Source organism: Chiloscyllium plagiosum, unplaced genomic scaffold, assembly GCF_037043375.1.
Source record: "Chiloscyllium plagiosum isolate Xiang-an unplaced genomic scaffold, Cpla_swu_hap1 HiC_scaffold_35, whole genome shotgun sequence".
NCBI lineage: Eukaryota > Metazoa > Chordata > Chondrichthyes > Orectolobiformes > Hemiscylliidae > Chiloscyllium > Chiloscyllium plagiosum.
Window position 1 is genome coordinate 17,783,560 of NW_028270173.1, and position 24,753 is coordinate 17,808,312.

A 24,753-nucleotide genomic window follows, 5' to 3' on the forward strand; every position below is an offset into this window, starting at 1 on the left:
GTCGGTGTGCACCTGTTTCCACACTGTAAGTAATCTGGGAGGCGAGTGCAAACCTTTGGTATTGCCGCCCAGTGAGTTAGCTCAATTGGTTGAATGTGTGGTTTACCAACAGCACTGGTTCAATTCCTAGCTGATGCCACCATAAAGGCCTGACCTTTATCAAACACTCCCAGCACAGGGTTAGATGCAGAGTGAAGCTTCCTCTGCACTGTTTCCAACAAACACTCTCAGGAAAAGTATAGCACAGAAAGAAGATTTTTCTGGCTAGATTTCAGAAGGTCCCAACCAGCACCAAAGCCAGGAACAAACAAAACAAAGACCACAGATCAACTCTCAAACTTCATATGTGTCAGCTCCACAGCACACAAGGTTACGTGTGCGCAATCCAAGACAGCTTGATAACAATATGTTAGTTATGGATAGATTACTTACAGTGTGGAAACAGGCCCTTCGACCCAACAAGTCCACACCGCCCCGCCGAAGCACAACCCACCCCTGCATTTACCCCTTACCTAACACTACGGGCAATTTAGCGTGGCCAATTTACCTGACCTGCACATTTTTGGACTGTGGGAGGAAACTGGAGCACCCGGAGGAAACCCACGCAGACACGGAGAGAATGTGCAAACTCCACACAGTCAGTCACCTGAGGAGGGAACTTTGTTGTTCCTGCACAAACCTCTGAGTAATCCACTGGGTACATTTAAACTAGAACAGAATTCTGGTTGGAGGATGATGGAGTATGTGTGGGGCTGCTGTGTGACAGTGCATGAGCACATCTACAGGGTACACTGGTTTAACGATACATTTATTTATGATTATTGATCCATGAATAAATGATAACAATAATAAATGAATAGAACAATTATCTAGAAAGGTACAAGTGCCCAATTTCATAACTTCTCTATAGGCTTGGAATTCATTAACAAGTTGCTCACAGATCCAGAGAGCTTACTAAGGAAGAGGCTCCTTACAGGGAGCTCTCCCATACAAAGGTGCTTCACCAAATGGAACTGTCAATGCACATCACTCTCACAAGCAAGATTCCACCACATGACTCCTCCATCTATAACATTCCCATAGAGAGCTCCCCATGTGCAACATTCTACCAGGTAGAGCAACCCCCACCCCCAATTACTCACCAACTCTATATAACACTCACATAAAGCCCACCGAAACATAACATTCCCCAGCATGTAGCAAACTCATGTAACACTTTCCCACACACCTTCATATGTAACACTCACCCACACAAAGACTCGCCATACACAACAATCTCCCACACAAGGTTCCAACTCCTAACACCCAATGTCACACTTCCACAGACACAGTTACCTCATACGTAACATCCACACACGGAGCTACCCCGTACATAACCACACACACCCCTCACGCGAAGCTATCCCGTACATAACACACACACCCCTCATGCGGAGCTACTCTGTACATAAAACAATCACACACACCCCTCACACGTAGCTACCCCGCACATAACACACACACACACACACACCCCTCACGCACGGAGCTACCCCGCACATAACATACACACACCCCTCACGCGGAGCTACCCCATACATAACATATCCGCACACACACCCCTCATGCGGAGCAAACCCGTACATAACATACACACACACATACACCCCTCACGCGGAGCTATCCCATACATAACATATACGCACCCCTCACGCTGAGCTACCCCATACATAACACACACACACATACACCCCTCACTTGGAGCTACCCCATACATAAGCTGCAGAGCTGGGCAGAAAGGTGGCAAATGGAGTTCAATGTAGCTAAGTGTGAGGTGACTCACTTTGGTAAGAGTAACAAAAAGATGGGGTACTGGGCTAATGGTCGAATACTTGGTAGTGTGGATGAGCAAAGGGATCTTGGTGTCCATGTACACAGATCTTTGAAAGTTGCCACCCAGGTAAATAGTGCGGTGAAGAAGGCATATGGTGTACTGGCTTTTATTGGTAGAGGAATTGAGTTCCGGAGTCCAGAGGTCATGTTGCAGTTGTATAAGACTCTAGTGCGGCCACATCTGGAGTATTGTGTGCAGTTTTGGTCGCCATACTATAGGAAGGATGTGGAGGCACTGGAACGGGTGCAGAGGAGGTTTACCAGGATGTTGCCTGGTATGGTAGGAAGATCGTATGAGGAAAGGCTGAGGCACTTGGGGTTGTTTTCATTGGAGAAAAGAAGGTTTAGGGGTGACTTGATAGAGGTGTAAAAGATGATTAGGAGTTTAGATAGGGTTGACAGTGAGAATCTTTTTCCACGTATGGAGTCAGCTATTACAAGGGGGCATAGCTTTAAATTAAGGGAGGGTAGAAATAGGACAGATGTTAGGGGTAGGTTCTTTACTCAGTGAGTCGTGAGTTCATGGAATGCCCTGCTGGTAGCAGTGGTGGACTCTCCCTCATTATGGGCATTTAAGCGGGCATTGGATAGGCATATGGAGGATAGTGGGCTAGTGTAGGTTAGGTGGGCTTGGATCGGCGCAACATCGAGGGCCGAAGGGCCTGTACTGTATTCTTCTATGTTCTATAACATATACGCACCCCTCACGCGGAGCTACCCCATACACAACATATACACACACCCCTCACGCGGAGCTACCCCATACATAATACACACACCCCTCACGCGGAGCTACCCCATACATAACATACACACCCCTCACGTGGAGTTACCCCATACATAACATACACACCCCTCACGTGGAGTTACCCCATACATAACATACACACCCCTCACGCGGAGTTACCCCATACATAACATACACACCCCTCACGCGGAGCTACCCCGCACATAACATACACACACCCCTTACGCGGAGCTACCCCGTACATAACACTCGCACACAAACACACCCCTCATGCGGAGCAAACCCGTACATAACACACACACACACACACCCCTCACGCGGAGCTACCCCGCACATAACATACACACACCCCTCAAGCGGAGCTACCCCATACATAACATATACGCACCCCTCACGCGGAGCTACCCCATACATAACACACACACACACACATACACCCCTCACGCGGAGCTACCCCATACATAACACACACAGCCTCACGTGGAGCTACCACGTACATAACACATTTCCCCCCCCCACCCCGCCCAAAGGAACTACCCTGTACATAACACACCCGCCTCCCCCCCACTCACGGTGCTACCCCATACATAACACACACACACACCCCTCACGCGGTGCTACCCCATACATAACACACCTGTCCCCATTCCCCCCCCCCCACACGGAGTTACCCATACATAACACACCCGTCCCCACCCCACCCCCATGCGGAGTTACCCCATACATAACACACCCGCCTCCCCCCCACTCACGGTGCTACCCCATACATAACACACACACACACCCCTCACGCGGTGCTACCCCATACATAACACACCTGTCCCCATTCCCCCCCCCCCACACGGAGTTACCCATACATAACACACCCGTCCCCACCCCACCCCATGCGGAGTTACCCCATACATAACACACCCGTCCCCATCCCATCCCCCCCTCACGCGGAGCTACCCCATACATAACACACACATCCCCTCACACGGAGTTACTCCATACATAACACACATCTCCTCACACGGAGCTACCCCGTACATAACACACACACACCTCACACGGAGTTACTCCATACAGAACACACACACCCCCCTCACACGAAGTTACTCCATAAATAACACACACCTCCTCACACGGAACTACCCCGTACATAACACACACACCCCCCCTCATATGGAGTTACTCCATACAGAACATGCATACCCCTTCACACGGAGCTATCCGGTTCATTACACACACACCTCCCCCTCACACGGAGCTACCCCGTACATATCACAGATTCCCCCCTCACATGGAGTTACTCCGTACATAACACACACACCTCTTCATACGGAGCTACCCCATACGTGACACACACACCCCTTCTACACGGAGCTACCACATACATGACACACATACCCCTTCTCACATGAAGCTACCCCATACATGACACACACACCCCTTCTCACACGGAGCTACCCCATACATGACACACACCTCCTCACACGGAGCTACCCCATACATGACACACACGCCCCTCACATGGAGCCAACCCGCACATAACACACACATTCCTTCACATGGAGTTACTCCATACATAACACACCCCTCCTCACCTGGAGCTACCCCATACATAACACACACACCCTCACACGGAGCTACCACGTACATAACACACACACACCCTCACACGGAGCTACCCCATACATAACACACACACACACCCTCACATGGGAGCTACCCCGTACATAACACACACACCCCCACCCCCAAACGGAGTTACTCCATACAGAACACACACACACCCCTAATACGGAGCTACCCCGTACATAACACACACATCCCACACGGAGCAACCCCCCCACCACACACACACACACATACACGGAGTTAGCCCATACACAACACACGCACCCCTCCCACATGGAATTACTCCGTACATAAAACACACACTCAGTCACACGGAGTTAGCCCGTACACAACACACAGCTCCTCCCCCGCCACATGGTGTTACCCCACACATAACACATCCCCACCCCCAATCGGAGCTACCCCACACATAACACATCCCCACCCCCAATCGGAGCTACCCCACACATAACAACCGTCCCCACCCCCAAGCGGAGCTACCGTACACATAACACTCCTTCACACAGAGCTACACCATATAAAAGATACGTAAGGGGCAACATTTTCACACAGAGGGTGGTGTGTGTATTGAAATAGCTGCCAAATGAAATGGTGGAGGCTGGTACAATTGCAACATTTAAAAGGCATGTGGATGTGTATCTGAATAGGAAGGGTTTAGTGGGACATGGGCCAAGTGCTTGATAATCAGAATAGATTAGGTTAGGATATCTGGTCCTCATTATCAAGTTGGATCGAAGGGGCTGTTTCCGTGCTGGACAGCTCTATGACCATACATAGCGCTCTTCCACACAAAGCTATCCCATTCATAACACTCTCCAACATGGGGGTCCCTATAAGTATCTCTCCTGCCCAGAGCTCTCACCTATGTAAACTTTCACCATGTGGAGCTCCCCCATAAGTAACGCTCCCCTTCTGGTACTTTCCCAATTGTAACATTCTCCTTCATTAAGACCTTCCAATTCATTTAAAAGCAAAATACCGCAGATGCTGTAAATCTGAATCAAAAATACAGAATGCTGCAGAAGCAGATGCTGCTAGACCTGCTCAATTTCTCCAGCATTCTCTGTGTTTGTTCCGAATGATTTTAAATGTAGTAAATTTTATAATGTCTGGAAACCACAGGAGACAGACAGCAAGAAATGGGAGTATTACTCCACAACATGGTGACATTTCTGAACCTGTGCATCCAAAGCAATCTCACTGTTACTGACCCCGTTCCCTACAAGAAACAGGAAAAGCTGCCACGTAAAAATCAGGAGAAGGAGTGACAACATTAATCTCTTAGAAGCCAGCATGTCTGTCAGGGTCAGCTGAGAGGGATTACAGAACAAACATGCAATCTATTTAGCAGAACCCTTGAGAAAAATTAGAACATTTGTGAGATTTGATTTTTGTTAAAAACACCCTTCAAGTACTGTAAATTGGAAATAAATGTTTATTCGTTAACAGGATGTGAGTATTGCTGGCAAGTCTATTACTTATTGCCCATCCCGAGCTGCCTTTTGACTGGGTGGTTTGCTGTGCTGTTTGTGAGGCAAGTTGTGGGTCAGGAGTTTCATTTAGCCAGATCAGGTAAGGATGGCAGATTTCCTTCCCAAAAAGACATTACTTATTCAGATGGGTTTTTACAACAATTGACGATAATTTCACGGTCACAAGCAGTGAGGCTTTCGTTTTTTATTTCGATTTTATTAATTGCATTATAATTCCAGCAGCTGCCCACAGTGGGATTTGAACTCAATGGAGCATCCGTCTGGGCCTATCGGATTATGAGTCTGGTGATCCACTGCATCCCCAGCCTGAAGAAACAAAAGAGATTCTGGAAACACACTGCAGGAGCATTAGCAAGAGTTCTGTGAAGAAGGTGCACAGAGGTTTAATGGGGAGGCTCAGGTCAGGTCTGAGGGAACATCCTCCCCTACCCTCCTTTCAGCCAAGCCCCTGCTGTGGAGTTCCTGAATTTGCCTCTCCTTGACACCCAGCTGGGGAGACCTTTCATTTATTGTCCCAGAATTGCATTGCAAATGCAGACTGTGGTGGACTTCCCAAAATCAAGTGTTTAAAAACAGTGCACAGAAATAACAGAGAAACCTGTCTAAAAGATTCCGCCCCCCCCCCAACCGACCCAAGTGAACCTTGACGGTTATATTCAGTGCAGCAAAACATTCAGCCAAACAAACACCACTGACAACCATAGAAAGGTGCCCCCTGGAATTAAACCGTGAATTCATTTGCAGGTTTTAAAGGTAATTGGGGGAAACACAAAAGATGTGTTGTGGCTACACTTAGTGCAGTTGGCACATTTTGCATAGGGCATTTGGCCACTCAAACCTGCTCTGCCATTCAACTAGTTTATGGCTGATTTCAATTTCAATGCCACTTTCCCACAATATCCCCCATATCCCTTGAAACTTTTTACATATTTGTTCATGGGATGTAGGTGCCACTGGCTCCGCCATCATTTATTGCTCTGGAAGGACACCCACAGAGTTATTGCACAGGGAATTCCAGGGGTTTTGCCCTGGAAACAACGTTTCAAGTCAGGACAGCGTGGGGCTAGGAGGGCTACTGATATCTTTGATAGCCATTCAGGCGGCCAGCTTTTGAATGTGGCACAAGCATCACGGAGTCACTACCCTCTTCCAAAATCCAGACGTTCTCAAACCATTGATTGAGAGATCCCAAGTAAATTTTTTTTAAAACCCACACCCCCTCCCACATACTTCCTCAGCACTAAGTCTGATCCTAACTTCAGCACCCTCTCCATTGCCTATCCCTCCCAAACTCCAACGCACCCCTCGCACAGAATGGCAGGATAACAGAGGCTTTCAAAAGTGTTTTGGACGATATTTCTTCAAGACGCCAGTTGCAGCGGTTATGGGAGGTTTGGGGGGCAATAAAGGACAAGGGAATGGGCACTGAACCACGACATTTCTTGGGAAGAACTGGTGCAGAGGATGACCGGCTGGGGAGCGGGGAGAATCCCAGACAGCCTCCTTCTGCACCCTAATACTGGCATAACACTGGTCCAGGACCCTCACCACCACCTCCTCCTTCAAAAACTCACCCCCACCTTCCCATCAGAGTCCATCATTTGGGAGTGGGGGTTGGAAAAGTTGCCCATTAATATCCCCTTTTTCTCCCTCCTCCTCCCCCCGCTTTACCCCAATACATCAGTTGCTTGGGAATGGAAAAAAATGGGAAGGGTGGAATGAGAGGGAGAGAGAGAGAGAGAACCAAAAAGAAAAAAAACACCCAGTCTTCATGGAAAACGGTGCCAGGAAGGAGACCAACCCTTGCAGAGGCTGAAGGGTGAAATATAAAATACAAAAAAAGTTGGATGGCATCAACATTTCAGTTTGTGAAGCCATTTCTCGTTGGAATGGCGGGTGGTTTGGTGCAACGAAAAATGAGCACACGGTCAGTAGCCTCTGGAAAGGGAGTCACCTCGTCTTTTAAAGTCAACGATAATAATAATAATGTTGATGACGATTCCTTGGTGCTCACGGACAAAGTGGTGGTGGCGAGGCTCCGACCTTCTTGGTTTTGAATGTGAGGGAAGGATAAGGTCGACCATCAGGGCCCTCTTGTCGTCGTCGTCCCAACCACCTCGACATACTGCACGAGGCGGTCCTCGAGGCCGCGGTCCTCCAACGGTCGGCGCTCGAGGCGGCGGTCCTCCAGCCCATTGTCCCGCTCCCAGCGGCGGTCCTCCAGCCCATTGTCCCGCTCCCAGCGGCGGTCCTCCAGCCCATTGTCCCGCTCCCAGCGGCGGTCCTCCAGCCCATTGTCCCGCTCCCAGCGGCGGTCCTCCAGCCCATTGTCCTCCTCCCAGCGGCGGTCCTCCAGCCCATTGTCCCGCTCCCAGCGGCGGTCCTCCAGCCCATTGTCCCGCTCCCAGCTTATCCCGCTCGCCAAGGAGTGGAGCCCCGCAAGATGGCCCTCCTCCAGCCCGCCGTCCCGCGGACGGTGGTCCTCCCAGGGGCGGCCCTCCAGCCCGCCGTCCCGCGGGCCGGGGTCGCGGTCGCGGTGCTGCCGCAGGCTCACGCCGAGCACCAGCAGCTGCACGGCGCCGAAGAGCAGGCACAGCTGCGCCAGGTAGGCCCGCAGCAGCCAGGCGGCCAGCGCCAGGCCGCACGAGGCGGCCAGGAAGAGCGCCAGGCCGTGGAGCCAGAGGCGCAGCAGGCCGCGGAGGCCGAGGGCGTCGAGCGCGGCCCGCGCCAGCGGAGAGGCCACCAGCAGCAGCGAGACCACCGCCGCGTCGAAGAGGTGCCGCACCAGGTTGAAGCCGATCTCCAGGGGCTCGGGTTCGGGGGTCGCGGCCGGGTTCACCACCTGCGCTCCTCTCCCCCCTCCTCCTTCCTGCTGCCCCCGGGGGGGCTCTCGGCCCGTCTTCTTCAGCACCACCACCCCCTCCTCCTCCTCCTCCTCGGGCTCCACTCTCCTCTCCCTCTCCTTCCTCCTCCTCCTCCAGGGCCAGGGAGGCGGCAGCCGCCAGCTCCCCAGGCGCCTCACGCAGCCGAGCAGCAGCGCGGCCAGTCGAGGCGGCAGCCCCAGCAGCAGCAGCAGCAGCCGCCAGCCCAGGCGGCCTCTCTTGGTCGTGACCGGGCTCGGAGTCCCTCTGGCCGGCTCCTGGCTGCCGCTCTGCTCCGCTCTGGTCCCCATTCGAGCAGCATATACACACACAGGGAGACAGAGGGAGAGGGGAGGGAAGGGAAGGGACTAGGGCAATCCCTGCAACAACTTGGGCCAAACTGCAGCAAAGAATTACAAACTCTGCCAACTCCCCAGCAAAGTAAGTGAGAGGGAGGGAAGGAGGTGGAGACGACAGCTGGGAATTTGGGATCTTTCGCTCTTTTCTTTCCCTTCTCTCTTTTTCTCTCTCTTCGGGAAATTCTTCCTGACGTTCTGGCAGGGAGGGACTTTGTAGAAACGTAATAAGCTCATGTTACACATACACTATCTATCTGTCTGTCTGTTCCTGTCTCTCTCACTCTCACATTCAAAAGATCGCACATTGTCAGAAGCTCAAAGACAGAAATAAACGCACGGCCTGTTCGGCAACCGCTCCAAAACCCTCCTTATTCCCAAACTCCGAAAACCTTTGCAAACTCGAGGGAAACTTTTGCAGCGCAGCACGCAACCTGTCGCCCAATCGCCAGCTCCCTTCCCCGGTTGCCCCATTTCTCGTGCCCTCCCGCCCCTAAGTTGCATTTCTATAGCACCTGGGCTTCACAGCCAAAGGAAGCACTCACTCCCACCGCCTTCATCTATCATCCGTAATGTTTACTATGGGACAACGCGGCTGTTATTTCGCGCACAGCGTGACCCCACAAACCAAACGGCAGAGGAGCTGTGGTTGAGGGTTAACTGCGGGGAGGATTCCACTCTCCTGCTTCTAAATAGCGCCTGAGTGGAGAAAACGCCCTGTTTAAGCACGTTCATTGAATAAATAGAACTTCGGAGAAACGCTGTTGTCCCTCAATCCGGCTGACATGCCTCAAAAGTGTTGGAGTAGGACAGACTTGAACCCACGAACTTTTGACCACTGGGGTGAAAGTGCAACCCACTGAACCACAAATTCAATATATCCTTCAATTTGTTTTTGAGTTCCATTATCCTCTTCCCTGCGGAAATCCCCTGTGACACTGCAGTGAGTCAGTAGATACTGGAGACTAAAAAATGCAGTATTCCAGGGTGACGATCTCAAGACCGAGACTTGGTTTTCTGGGTCTCAGCGCTCCCGCCCTTCTGTGTGAATTGGAAAATCCTCCAAAATCCAGTGGCTGCCCAATAGCAACTTCCTCTCGCAAGGCAACATTTTTAAACAAAAATCCATGTGATGTGTTGTTGTCGAAGCCAGCACTTAATGACTGCTCTCTGCTTTTGAGAAGTGGTAGTGCTAAGCTATCGATTGCAGACCATGTGTTGTAGGTAGAGACGCAATGGTGCGAGGAAATGAATTCCAGGGTCGTGACCTAGTGACGGTGAAGGAACTTGACGATACAGGATAGTGTGGGTGGTTAGCAGGGGAGTTTGAAGCAGCCTTGCTAGCTGAGAGAGGCAATTCATCTTGTTGACATCAGCTTCCTGAAGCAACTTACTGCAAAATGCTGAGTAAGATTTTCTTCCAAGTGAGGACAAAATTACTCTGATCCGGGAAAGAGGGTTTTGCAGAGCTTACGGTGATGCTTACAAATCTGCATGGACGTTGAAAGGTCGTACATTCATGCGGTCAGTAAATCAGCCACATCCGAGAATCCGAGGGAACAAGGGAGGAAACAGCGTGCATAACCGCTCCAGCAGTTGACTGAGCACCGGAGAACAACCTGGGAAACGGAAGGGCTGACTGTTCCTTCTCACATAAAAAAAACAAAATTAACACAGGAAACCGCAGACTAGTGAGAGTGAAGTCAAGAAATCTTTAGTATTGCTGGGAAAAGGGACACATGATATTCATTCTTCTGGTATTACACTCATGTTTTAAAAAATTCTCAAGGTCAGGTTCGTAGGAGAGTAGTCTGACACAGAACAAACGACCAAGAGGCGAGTCTGCTAGAATATGAGCATTTTATTCCCCGCAGCGTCGCCACAACCAGGTCTCATACTTACAACGGGTCTGGCTTATACTCACTCTACATGTTACCGGAACTGGGAGCCGTCAGTTCTCGTAGAGCGGTTGCCAACAACCCACGCTCGGCGGTTAAACGTAACCCCGGAGCAGACTCACCGAACTGGAGACTTTTCCAGCTGATATACTCTTTTCCAGATATAAACATTCATGTGAACAGCAGAGCAAGGCTAAAAAACACATTCCATTCTGGTTACATACAGATAAGAAGATTCACACGGGGAGGTGTGTAATAAGATTCACACGGGACTAAGCAACACCTCCATTCCGGTTAGATTCACACATGTATTGGGACATAATTTTTAACCGTTTCACCACATTCCACTGCTTGGCCCAATACATGTGTTACATTATGATTCACACATGTATTGGGACATAATTTTACACCACATTCCACTGCTTGGCCCAATACATGTGTTACATTATGCTTAATTCAGTTCAATTCGTTTCAGTTAATTTCAGTTCAGTCAATTCAGTGTAGTTCAATTCAGTTCCGTCCATTTCAATTCAATTTAGCTCAGTTCCATTTTGTTCCGTTCAATTTGATTCACTTCAGTTCCACTCAGTTCAGTTCAGTTCAATCCCATTCAATTCTGTTAACTCCGCTTCAGCTTTTTGGACATGCCCACATCCTCCGCTGTACCCCAGGCAAGGGGTTCTTCGGCAGGACTGGGATCCTCTCAAGGGTGGACAGCAGCGACCCTGGGGTTCCTCCGGTCGCCCCCCACCATTTCTCAAACAAACTGCCACGTCATGCCACGGTCCATGCCATCCCGGGACGGTCGGGACCTCCACAGTTTGTTCTTCTGGTTTCTTAGTCTTTTTCCAAAACATTGTTCTGTATCAAAATCTCTCCTCAATTGCGATTGACCCTGCTCGCTGCGCCAAATGTTTTAAAAAATTCTCAAGGTCAGGTTCGTAGGAGAGTAGTCTGACACAGAACAAACGACCAAGAGGCGAGTCTGCTAGAATATGAGCATTTTATTCCCCGCAGCGTCGCCACAACCAGGTCTCATACTTACAACGGGTCTGGCTTATACTCACTCTACATGTTACCGGAACTGGGAGCCGTCAGTTCTCGTAGAGCGGTTGCCAACAACCCACGCTCGGCGGTTAAACGTAACCCCGGAGCAGACTCACCGAACTGGAGACTTTTCCAGCTGATATACTCTTTTCCAGATATAAACATTCATGTGAACAGCAGAGCAAGGCTAAAAAACACATTCCATTCTGGTTACATACAGATAAGAAGATTCACACGGGGAGGTGTGTAATAAGATTCACACGGGACTAAGCAACACCTCCATTCCGGTTAGATTCACACATGTATTGGGACATAATTTTTAACCGTTTCACCACAACTCATGATAGATGCATGAATGTCAATTTCAAAGAGAGCAACAACTTGCGTCTATTAGAATAGGGTTCTGATTGGTGAGACATTGCCTACTCATTGCCCCCCCCCCCCCCCCCCCCCCCCCCCCCCATTTATTAGGGCGCAAAGCCTGGATTTGGTCCATTTTCCTGCAGAGAACCTACTTCCGAATACAGTACACGTGGCATTTAGTAAATATTAGTGAGCCATATCACAAGCTTAACTGACAATTCACACATACTGAGTTTGTGGCCAAAGCCAACCATGGTTAGAGCAAAAGTATTTGCAACATCACATCACAGTACTTTCAGTTTATGAAAGGTAGTATTCAGTGTTATTATTAAACAAGTTTAAATAGCTGCTTTGATGTTAAATTATCAATGTCTGATTGTTACATCCAATCATAATCAAAGAGATTGTCCGCACCCATGTAGCAATGGACAAAGTAGTAAGTAACTTTGATCAGTTTTCTGTTTTAGGCTAAGGGGACAGCCAGATATTGCAAGCCTTGTAAATATGTGAACTGCCAGCCAGTGAAATGAGACACATGAGTATTCATGAAAATCTGTTGCCTGGAAAGTTCAATTCCAAAACAATCAATATTCAGTTAATGTCACAGAAATCATGAGGGGCATGGATAGGGTAAATAGACAATGTCTTTTCCCCCGGTGGAGGAGTCCAACATTAAAGGGCACAGATTTAAGGTGAGAGGGGAAAGATTTAAAAGGGACCTAAGGGGCAACATTTTCATTCAGAGGGTGTGTGTGTATGGACTGAGCTGTTAAATGAACTGGTGGAGGCTGGTACAATTGCACTTAAAAAGCTTCTGGATGGGTATATAATTAGGAAGGGTTCAGAGGGATATGGGCCAAATGCTGGTAAATGGGACTAGATTTATTTAGGTAATCTGGTTGGCATGGATGAGTTGAACCAAATGGTCCATTTCCATGCTGTACCTCTCTCTGTGAGTCTAAGTTATTTGCACATGTACATCAAACTGCCTGAAGGCAGACATCTCTAGGCATAGTGTAGGTTAGATGGGCTTCAGATAGGTATTATAGGTCAGCACAACATCGAGGGCCGAAGGGCCTGTACTGCACTGTAATGTTCTATGTTCTCACACCTGCATTGGGAACACACATTTGGAATCTTAAATTGATCGTCAGTGTAATTCTTAGCACACTTGGATTGTTCAGCAAGTGCTGTCTCGTCACAAAATTAACATTAGACACAAAGTTGCCTTTTGTAAGTATTGACTAGTTCAAACAGCTGAGAGGGATTTTTTTGTGTATGATCCTGCAGTAATTGGGTCATACCGGATATCACACCAACATTGAAATTCACACACTGCATTACTCACATGTAGACAGAACCCAGTTCTGACTTGTTGACAGCATCCTGTTAACGGAGGATAATAGCAGCATGTAACAGCTAGCCCCAGCTGCTACTCAAGTCCTTAATGATGATAAGATCACGGAGCATCTGGGCGTGGGGGTCACATGCATAAGTTAAAGGTGACAGGATGAGTAGTTTTTGTTTGAAAAGTAGCAGATGAGATCTTTAGCTTTTTTTCTAATAGAGGCATAAAGTAGGGAAATAATTGTCAAACCAGTTTGGGCCTCAGTTGGTGCACAATTCTGGGAACCCTGAGTTAGGGAGGATTTCAAAGCCTAGCAGAGTGTGCAAAGAAGATTTTACTAAAATGGGACCTAGGAAGAGGTTCTGCCATTATTTGGAGAGGTTGGGGGTTGTTGTCCATAGAGCAAAGGAGTATTTAATAGAGGAGTTTGTAATCATGAAGAGTTTTGATTCTTTTACATAAGGAGAAATTCTTGTGCCATAGGGTCAGTAACCAGATCTCTCAGAACCTAGACAACTGGTGAAAGAACTAGAAACAGCACAAAGAGATAAGCATCCAGCATCTGCGGTCCTCACTTTCTCCATGAGGAGGTGAGTGCTGTGCAGAAAGTTCTTGTGATCTGGAAAGTGCTGCCTGGCAAGATGGAGCAAGAAGTTTGAATAATCACTTTCAAAAGCAAACTAGATAAATACTTGAAAAGGGTGGGGAGGGGCAACTAGCCTGTGGGTAGAGAGCTTGAGAAATGTATCCAACTGGATAGCTCTTTCAAAGAACACAATGAGCTGAATGGCTTCCTGTGTTGTAACAATTCATTGATTCTATGAGGCTACTCAGTGTGATTTCATGAAGAGCAAGTCTTGTCAATGTAACATACTGTTGTCTTTGAGTTTATCATAGAAGAGTTTCATAGCAATAAGACAATGGACGTGATGTACTCCAAGCAAGGCCTTTGATTTGGTGTAATAAGGAAGGTGGGGATATTTTACAATGGATACCAGTTAGTTGATGGTTAGAACCTAAACGGTAATAGTCAACAGTCTGCCTGAATGTCGTCAGTAGAATCACACAGGGTCAGTTTTAAGATCACTTTTGTTTAATATCTTCAGAAATGAACTGGAGTTAAATAAAAACAACAGAATACTCAACAGTTCTTTAATTTTATCATTGGAATGTTGACAGCACTGGCAAACTTAGAAACATAGAAAATAGGAGCAGGAGAAGACCACTTGACCCTTTAAGACTCCTCCACTATTAATATGATCATGGCTGATCATCCAACTAAGTACCCTATGCTTGATTTCTCCCCAGACCCTTTGGTCTACAGCTAGTCCTGTCAGAACTTTATAGATTTCTAACAAATACCCCCTCATTCTTCTAAACTCCAGCAGATATCATCCTAACGGAGCCAGGCTCTCTTCATACGTCAATCCTGCCATCCCAGGAGTCACGTTTGGTAAATCTTTGTTGCATTCCATAGCCACAACATGCTGCCTCAGATCAGGAGACCAAAACTGCACAAAGTACTCCAGGTGTGGTCTCACCAAGGCTCTATACGATTGCAGCAAAACATCCCTGCTCCTTTATGCAAATCCTCTTGCTATGAAGGTTTACTGACTGCCACACCACAAAACTTACTTTCAGTGACTGGTGCACAGCAAAACACCCAGGTCCATCACTATTCAGATAATAACCTGCCTTCCTGTTCTGCAACCAAAGTGGATAACCTCACATTTGTACATGTTATGTTTTTATCTGCCTTGCATTCACCTACTCACTCAACTTGTCCAAATTATAATGAAATATCTCTGCATCCTTTTCACAGTTCAGCCTCCTACCCAGTATTGTGTCATATACAAACTGGAAATATTGCATTTAGTTCCCACATCAAGCCCAGTATTCATTTCCAGTTTTTAATTGCACTTGTGAAAATTATAGTGAGCTGCCTTATGGAACCAGTGCAGTCTGTGTTGGGTGGTTACATCCACTGCGTCCTGAGACATTTTGATACAACTTGTAGCTTGAGATGCTATTTCAGAGGGTTGTGAAGAGTGGGTCTGCAGTCAAATGTATAGACCAGATAGGGTAACAATGGTTATTCCCTTCCCTACAGGACATCAGTGAACCTGATAGATGTTTTATAACAGTGAGCTAGTTCACCATTAATAAAACTATTGGCTCTGAAGAAATCATATTGGAACTCAAAATGTTAACTCTGTTGCTCTCTCCACAAATCTGAGTTTCTCCAGGCTTTTCTGTTTGTTTATAATTAATTAGCTGCTTTGTTTGGGATTTGTACCAAAGCTTTCTGAGCCTAGGCCTCTGGTTTAGTTTAATTCAGCAATATATAACCAGTTTACACTCATTTTCAGTGGCGAAGAGGTGAAGCTCCAGCAGGATTTGGCTATACAGCTTACAGCTTCCCCCCCCCCCCGCCCAGTATAGTATGCGGGGAAATCAGGCAGTGAAATCGGGCAAGTAAAGCTCAATGTCTTTGACTAAAGCAAAATCCAGAACAAAACGATTACTGAAGTAGAAAATAATGCTTGCGGGGAGGGGCGGGTACTCACTAATTAATTGGAGGCGTGGCACAGTAGCAATGAGTAAAACATTAACAAACTGAAATGGATATTGCTGGAGAAAGTCAGCAGGTCTGGCAGCAGCTGTGAAGAGAAAGTGGAGTTTATATTTCGAGTTCAGTTCTTCATAGAGTAAAGCATATCAGACATAAAAACAGAAAATACCAGATGATATATTGAACAATGTCAGTAGAAGAGAAATACAGACTAAACTCAGTTCGGTGAACCTTGTCAAAACAGAAAATCAGAAACTTGGACATATTGAAAGAGTGAACATTAACAGTGATGTACTTAAAAAAAAAAGTCATTGATGCAACATCACTTGAAATGTTTTGTACAGTTCTGTTCAGCACAGTACATAATGGATATTGAACAATTGCATAGACACAGAAAAGAGCAGCCAGAAAATTGAAGAATATTTTGGGACTGAATTCATGAGGAATGATTTTGCATCTTGGGATGAGGAAGGATTGAGAGCTGGTATTGCTGACTTTGGCACTCTAAGGGACCGAGAACATGTAGACATTGGAACAACAGAAGCTCGTTCAGTCCTTTGAGCATGCCCATTCAATTAGGTCATGTTTGATTTGTGCCTCAATGCCATTATCCCTCAATTGTGGTTCACTAGTACGGTTTAGAGGATTAATCTCATCAGTGCAAAACCGCACCTCACCTTTGCAAATAACTGATGGGTCTGAACCTGTTGCTTATTGAGCTCCGGTTACTGTAGTGATGCGCAAATACAGCTGACTTGCTGATGCAGACTGAATAACAAGCATCTGACTCCTTAGGCAATACAGATGGTCAGAGCAAAGATAGTGCAACCGTGAACTTAAAGTCATGCCTGTCAAATGTAGTGTTGTCTAATACATATGAAATTACAGAGTCAAGCTGCCAATCAGGCTGCAATGTTTTTCTCATACGGTATAAATTGTGGGATCATTGAAATTTGAACATTTTGCATTTGTCCTAATGAGCACAAAAGGAAGTTTTAGAAACTTGTCTCTCTTTTCATCAATACATTACACATTTATAATGTTCGCAATCTTATAGCACACTGATGAAATCATAGAGTAGGGCAGTTACTGAATTGAAGGAGGCCATTTGGCCCTTTGAGCTAGTACCCCCTCTGTGCAAATTTAGCCAATTACTTTACTCTCCTCGGTCCTTTCCCCTTAACCTTGCAAATATTTTTGCTTCTGGTTCTAATCCAATTTCTTCTTGATAGTCACACTGTCAGTGCATTTCAAATCCTAAGCACTCATAATGTTTAAAAAACCCAGTTCCTGTTCATGTCTTTGTGAATAACCTTAAATCTGTGTTCTCTGGTGCATAGCTCTTTCCAGCACTGGGGACAGTTGTTTATTCCAATCTACTCTGTCCACATTCCTTGCAATCTTGAACGCCTCTACCCATATTCCTCTTCATCTCAATCTTCCCTTCTCACAGGAGAATGATTCCAAAGTCTGTGTCTATACAGAACTGAAATTCTTCATCACTGCAAGCATTTTTGTGAATCTTTTCTGCACGGTCTCTGAGACGTTCACATCCTTCCTAAAGTATGATGCCCAAGACTGGAAGCAATGCTCCAGTTGAAGAAGAACCAGTTATTTTGTAAAGGTTCATCATCATTTCCTTGCTTTAATTAACCTTTTAGATATTGACCACTTGCACATCATGGGATATATAGCATATACACAAGTTAGGATGTGGAAACACTAAATACACTATATTCAAGTTTAAGTTTGTGTGATATGTAGGAGCTGTGGGATGTGTGCACAAGGGGTGTATCCACATAAGTAAATATTAGGTCCAATAATCAAAGGCTTTGTCAAAGAGGGAGGTTTAAAGTAAGAAAACAAGGTCAAAAGGTGTAGGGAGGGAATTCCAGAGCTTTAGCCATCACTAATATTACACGGCTCCGTGGTTAGCACTGCTGCTGCATGGTGCCAGGTATCCAGGTTTAATTCCAGCATCGGGTGACTATGTGTGTGGAGTTTACACATTCTCCCCGTTTCTGACCGGGATTCCTTGGTGCTCTATTTTCCTCTCTCAGCCCAAAGATGTGCAGGTTAGGTAGATTGACCATACTAAATTGCCCATAGTGTCCAGGGATGTGTAAGTTAGGCAGGTTAGCCATGGGAAATGTAGGGTTACATGGATAGAATAGGGGGAGTAGGTCGGTGGGATGCCGTTTGGTGAGTCAATGTGGAGTTGTTGAGCCGTATGGTCTGTTTCCACACTGGATGGATACTACTAAAAAGAGGGATGCTTAAGAGACAAGAATTACGGGAGTGGCTCAGTGGTAAGCTCTGCTGCCTCATAGTACCAGGGACCCAAGTTTGATTCCAGACTTGGATGACTGTCTGTGTGGAGTTTCCATATTCTCCCTGTGTCTGCATGAGTTTCCTCCGGGTGCTCTGGTTTCCTCCCACAATCCAAAGATGTGCAGGTTCAGTTAATCTATGTAGGAAATGCAGGGTAACAGGGTTGGAGTAGGGGAGGTGGGTCTGGTTGGGATGCTGTTCAGAGGGTCAGTGTGGACTCGCTGTGCCAAATGACCTGCTTCCACATGGTAGGGATTCTATAAATAGGAATGGGTAAGGCTGTAGAGAGATTTGAAATCAAGAATAAGAATTTTAAAGTCAAGATGTAAATTTAATGGATGATACTACAGGCCAACGAGCAGAATGTTAGAAAGGGATGAAGACTTGGGTACAAGCTAAGACAAGCAGCAGACATTTGAATGATCTTGCATTTACAGAGGATGGAACATTGGCGATCATCCGGGAATGCAATGAAATATTCGAGTCTTTAGGAGACAAAGGAATGAATGAGGGGTTCAACAGCCGATCAACTGAGTTTGGGGTGGAATTGGGTAACATTATGGAAGTGGAGGTTTTAGTTATGGCACAAGTATGTGATCTGCGTCAAATGTGACACCAAGCTTGCAAACAACTTGTTTTGGACTGAACACTGAAAACATTGGCTTCAGTTAGCAAGTTTTGGGAAGATTTGTAGCTCAGGTTGGGGTTCTGGATGTAGGTTTGTTCGCTGAGCTGGAAGGTTTGTTTTCAGATGTTTTGTCACCATACTAGGTGACATCATCAGTGAGCCTCCAGTTAAGCACTGGTGGTATGGCCCATTTTTCATTTATGTGTTTAGGTTTCCTTGGGTTAGTGATGTCATATCATGTTCTTTTTCTCAAGCGGTGGTAAATGGGGTCCAAGTCAATGTGTTTGTTGATAGAGTTCCAATTGGAATGCCATTCTTCTAGGAATTCTCATGCATGTCTCTATTTGGCCTGTCCTAGGACGGATGCGTTGTCCCAGTCAATGTGGTATCTTTCCTCATCTGTATGTAAAGATTTCCCAATATTTTCTTGGAAGAAATTTCTGTTCATCCAGTATTGGATGTTAGAGAAGCAGTCTGATAAATTGCCATCAGTGGAGGAGTCAAGAGGGCAGTGGCAGTGAGGCCGAGCCGGGTGTTAAAACTGATCCTGTGCTTTCACATAAATGGGGGCGCGAGGCAACGTGTCGATGTAGTTCAGGAATGGGCCAAGTATAAATCTTTGGGGGGGTTCCAGAGATAACAGTGCAGGAACATTGCTGGAAGGGTGGTTGAGTCAGAAACTCTTGTCATATTGCAGTAGTATCTAGGTACTCACTTGCATTGCCATGGCCTCAAGACCAATGGGTCAAAAGCTGGAAAATCAGATTAGTGTAGTCAGACCTTTGTTGACCAGGGCGGGCATGATGGGCCAAATGTGCTGGAAACAACCATGACGAAGAAAAGCAGCCACTGCAAGTAAACTGCTCACTAAGATGTGTTACATACCAACAGAAGTGAGCAGCCCTTCCCCATATTCCAGCAACACCGCTGGACAACGTGGGAAAGGTTTGTGGAAAGATGGTGTGGCCTTCATGGGTAAGGCACCAAACAGGTTGAGAAGAATGAGGGGAAATTTTATCTTTGTCACAGACACACAGGATGTCATTAGCAAGCTTCGCATGATTAGGAAGCAGAGATCACAGCCCGAGTGAGAGGAGAGTTCAGGGATTTGGAGGCATCAAGGGAATTTGGTGCAGAGGGAAAAGTTGCTTTTAGCTTGCTTTTTTGGCTCATAGTTTGTAAAGTTTTTTTTTTAAACACGATAAGTTGAAGCCCTGAATCAGGGGCTCAGCACAAAAGAGTGACATCACAGGCATATCATAAATGTATTGGTTAGTGATAGCTACTAATTTGACTATCATGGGTTACTTTCAGAGGGAGGGCAGGTCTTATGGGAAAAGGCTGAGAGACCTGGCTCTGATCTCATTAAAAAGAAAGCTAAGAGGGGATTGGTTAGAGACTGCAAGATGATCAGAGGATTAGATAGGGTAGACAGTGAAAGTCTTTTTCCTAGGATGATAACGTTAGCTCGTATGAGGGGGCATAACTACAAATTGAGGGCGATAGATTTAAGACAGATGCCAGAGGCAGGCTCTTTACTCAGAGAGTGGTGAGGGGTGGAATGTCCCGTCTGACAATGTAGTTAACTGAGCCACATTAGATTTAAACAATCCTTGGATAAGCACATGGACGATGATAGGATAATGTCGGGGGGGGGGGGGGGGGGGGGGGGGTGAGCTTAGATTAGTTCACAGGTTGGCGCAACATCAAGGGCCGAAGGGCCTGTTCTGTGCTGTATTGTTCTGTGTTCAAAATAGGGAAAATTTGACAGGCTAAAAACAAAAAGACCAGTTTGAAATTTTAAAAATCGAAGAATTAAGTAATAAAGGTTAGAGATGACAGACCAGGTGAATGTGTTGTAATATGTGAGCAGGTGGATCCTGAAATAACTTTACAGAGGCCAGTATTAAAACACCAAGTCACCCTTTATTTATATGTTGAGAGTCCTTGACACTGATGCAGTTCCCTCAGAGTCAGCTCTCAGAGTGAACAGAACCCATGACACTCCTGTTTATTTTCACTCTTTTTTTTGTTACCCCGACACTACCGCCTAACTACAGTAATGCTTATTTATTACTCCACAATCATGTTGTGTGTGTGTGCAGGTGTGAGACACAAGGTGCATGAATCTTTATTCAAATTTCCACCACCAGGAAGAAAGGAAACACCCGAGTGGCCAGTGACAAACACTGCCCTTCACATCAAAGGGCAGTGCTGTGTGATCAAACAGTGAAGGGGGGGCAGGGACTAAATCAAAATAGAGTTGGAGGGGAAAATAATGCACTCCACTCCCTGCAGCGCCCACCTCTCCCTGAACAGCTCCAGGGTGTTGGTGGACACCGCGTGCTCCTTTTCCAAGGACACCGGGGCTCTAACGTAACCGCGGAAGAGGGGCAGGCAGTCAGCCCTAACAACCCCCTCCACGGCCCGCTGCCTGGACCTGTTTATGGCCAGGCCCAGGAGCAGACCCATGCGAAGGTCTTCAGACCGCCCTCCCTCCTCCATACTTGGTGCCCGACGATCAGGAGCGTGGGACTGAAGTGCAATCAAAAGCAGAGGAGGAGGTTTTTAAGAAAATCAAAAAGGGAGTGCAAACGCCCACACCCAATATACACGTGGTCCACGGACTCCACAGCGCCACAGAACAAGCAGTTGGGCTGGGGGTCCGTGGACCACCCTAATCTGCGGTTGCAGGGGACTCCTGCATGCAGCACCCTCCACTTCAGATCCCCGAGAGAAAGGGGAAGGACTCCCGCATAGAGATTCCTGAAGAAGGGCCTGTGCCCGAAACGTCGAATCTCCTGTTCCCTGGATGCTGCCTGACCTGCTGTGCTGTTCCAGCAATAAAGTTTCAACTTTGATCTCCAGCATCTGCAGACCTCACTTTCTCCTCCCGCATAGAGAGCCTTCCACTGGGGATCCCCACCGCCCGGTGGCAAATGGGCACGCCAAGGCGTGTCCGGACGGTGGATGAGGGAGAAGAGGTGGACGGTGTGCATTAGCAGTCGATACAGGGCCCGCCTTTTTACGTACTTAAAAGGGACAAAATTAAAATTCCGGACGCGGCACAGGTTCCCAGGGGAATACCACAGGCTCCCCGGTGTGGATTTGAACCTCGGTCTCCCGTGTGATGGGCAGGGATACTAACCACTATACTACTGAGGACTGGATCACTCCTGTTTATCTTTTTTTTCCTCAGCACCTATAACACTCCTGTTTTTTTTTTCTTTTTCCATGGTGTGTGTGTGCGCAGGTGTGAGACACAGTGAAAGACACAAAGTGCACCAATCTTTATTCAAATTCCACCACCAGGAAGATAGGAAAACACCCGGGTGGCCAGTGACAAACACTGCCCTTCACATCAAGGGACAGTGCTGTGTGATCAAAACAGTGAAGGGGAGGGTAGGGACTAAATCAAAATAGAATTGGAGGGAGAAATCATGCACTCCACTCCCTGCGGCGCCCACCTCTCCCTGAACAACTCCAGGGTGTTGGTCGACACCGCGTGCTCCTCCTCCAAGGACACCCGGGCCCTAACGTAACCGCGGAAGAGGGGCAGGCAGTCGGCCTTAACGACCCCCTCCATGGCCCGCTGCCTGGACCTGTTGATGGCCAGTTTGGCCAGGCCCAGGAGCAGACCCACGAGGAGGTCTTCAGACTTGCCCTCCTTCCTCCGTACCGGGTGCCCAAAGATCAGGAGCGTGGGACTGAAGTGCAGCCAAAAACAGAGGAGAAGGTTTTTAAGGAAATCAAAAAGGGAGTGCAAACGCCCACACCCAATATACACATGGTCCACGGACTCCACAGCACCACAGAACAAGCAGTTGGGCTGGGAGTCCGTGAACCACCGCAATCTGCGGTTGCAGGGGACTGCTGCGTGCAACACCCTCCACCCCAGATCCCCGAGAGAAAGGGGGAGGACTCCCGCATAGAGAGCCCTCCATTGGGGATCCCCACCGCCCGGTGGCAAATGGGCACGCCAAGGCGTGTCCGGACGGTGGATGAGGGAGAAGAGGTGGACGGTGTGCATTAGCAGTCGATACAGGGCCCGCCTTTTTACGTCCTTAAAAGGGACAAAATTAAAATTCCGGAGGCGGCACAGGTTCCCTGGGGAATACCACAGACTCCCCGGTGTGGAATTGAACCTCGGTCTCCCGTGTGATGGGCAGGGATACTAACCACTATACTACTGAGGACTGGATCACTCCTGTTTATCCCTGTCAGCTAGGGTTCCCTGATTGGACCAGATTAACATCACTAATTAGGAAAATCATATTTAATGAGGTCTACTGGGCTGACCTCGGTACAGTCGCTATATCCCTCCCCCTCTGAGTTTGAGGACTTAGGCCAGTTATTTTTTTTTTGTAGGTAAAAACCACACAGTGACAGGTTTATTTGGAAGCACTAGCTTTCAAAGCGTGCTTCTCCATCATGTGGTCGTGAAGCAGGACCATAAGACACAGAATTTAAAGCAAAAGACTGCAGTGATACAACAATACATTGAACAAACCTAGATAGTTAAGAATTCATCTTTTAGAATGAGTTTGCTGGTTTTGGTTCTTTAACATGTAAATACCAGAACTTCTTTAAAATCACATTCTCAAGATAACAAGGTTTTATAACAAAAGGTGACATCTCAGCTCAGACACTGCCTTAAAGATGTGAGGTTAGAGTCTGTCTGTATCCCAATTTTGAGTCAGACTGGTTCTATTTCCAAAGTGGAATTTACAAAATATTATAAAAAGTGCAGGTTCTGCATTTCTGCAAATACAAATTCATCCCATAAACTTATATGTGTGTGCACGTGCAGGAGAGAGAGATCAGAGATCAATGGATATTTGTATCACTGTAATCTTTTGCTATAAATTCTGTCTTCCGATCCTGCTTCACAACTACCTGATGAAGCAGCGCTTTGAAAGCTAGTGTTTCCAAATAAATCTGTTGGACTAGAACCTGGTGTTGTGTGATTTTTAACTTTGTCCACCCCAGTCCAAGACCAGCTCCTCCAAGTCTTGTTTTTCGTAGATCCTCCTGGGGCATTTTAACACCAGGTCAGGTATCTCCTACTCTGCCTCTGATATGGGTGGTGTGTGAGACCACAGTAGCTCACCTCTTGCACCCAAACCGTCTCTGAAGGCAGCAAAGGCATTGAGGCAGTGACATCCGACATGTCCATCTCAGATTCTAAGGTATCTTCAACACTTGACAGAGAGGGAGAACTCACCTGAACCCAGCAGTACACCAGAACTTCAAGAAAGTTGGGGCGAGAAGAGAATGTAATGGCCATCACTAAGGAGAAGATGCTGGAGTAGATGTAAGCTTTGTAGGTGGATAAGTCACATGGACAAAACCCCAGAGTCTGAAGGAGGTAGCTGAGGAGATTGAAAAAGTATTGGTGGTGATCTTTCAGGAATCACTGCAGTCAGGGATGGTCCCAGAGGACTGGAAAAGGACTAATGTTTTCGAAGAGAGGGAAGCAGAAGTCAGGGAATTAGGGGTCAGTTATGCTGAACTTGGCCACTGGTAAGATTTTAAAGTCTATTATTGAGGACAAGATTGCAGATTACTTGGAAGCACATGGTGAAATAGGGCTGAGTCAACATGGCTTCATCAAGG

The 24,753-nt window shown here is 47.2% G+C and overlaps 1 protein-coding gene across 1 annotated transcript; it reads right to left on the minus strand.

Annotated features, from left to right (window-relative positions):
- Window positions 1–7,673: 7,673 nt before the first annotated feature.
- On the minus strand, window positions 7,674–9,049 carry cunh6orf47 (chromosome unknown C6orf47 homolog). The gene has a single exon (XM_087979329.1). The coding sequence runs from the start codon at window positions 8,903–8,905 to the stop codon at window positions 7,817–7,819; it is 1,089 nt and encodes a 362-aa protein (XP_087835455.1). The 5' UTR covers window positions 8,906–9,049; the 3' UTR covers window positions 7,674–7,816.
- Window positions 9,050–24,753: the final 15,704 nt, after the last annotated feature.

Coding starts and splice junctions, on each gene's coding strand:
- cunh6orf47 (XM_087979329.1), bottom strand. CDS start 8,905: ATGGGGACCAGAGCGGAGCAGAGCGGCAGCCAGGAGCCGGCCAGAGGG.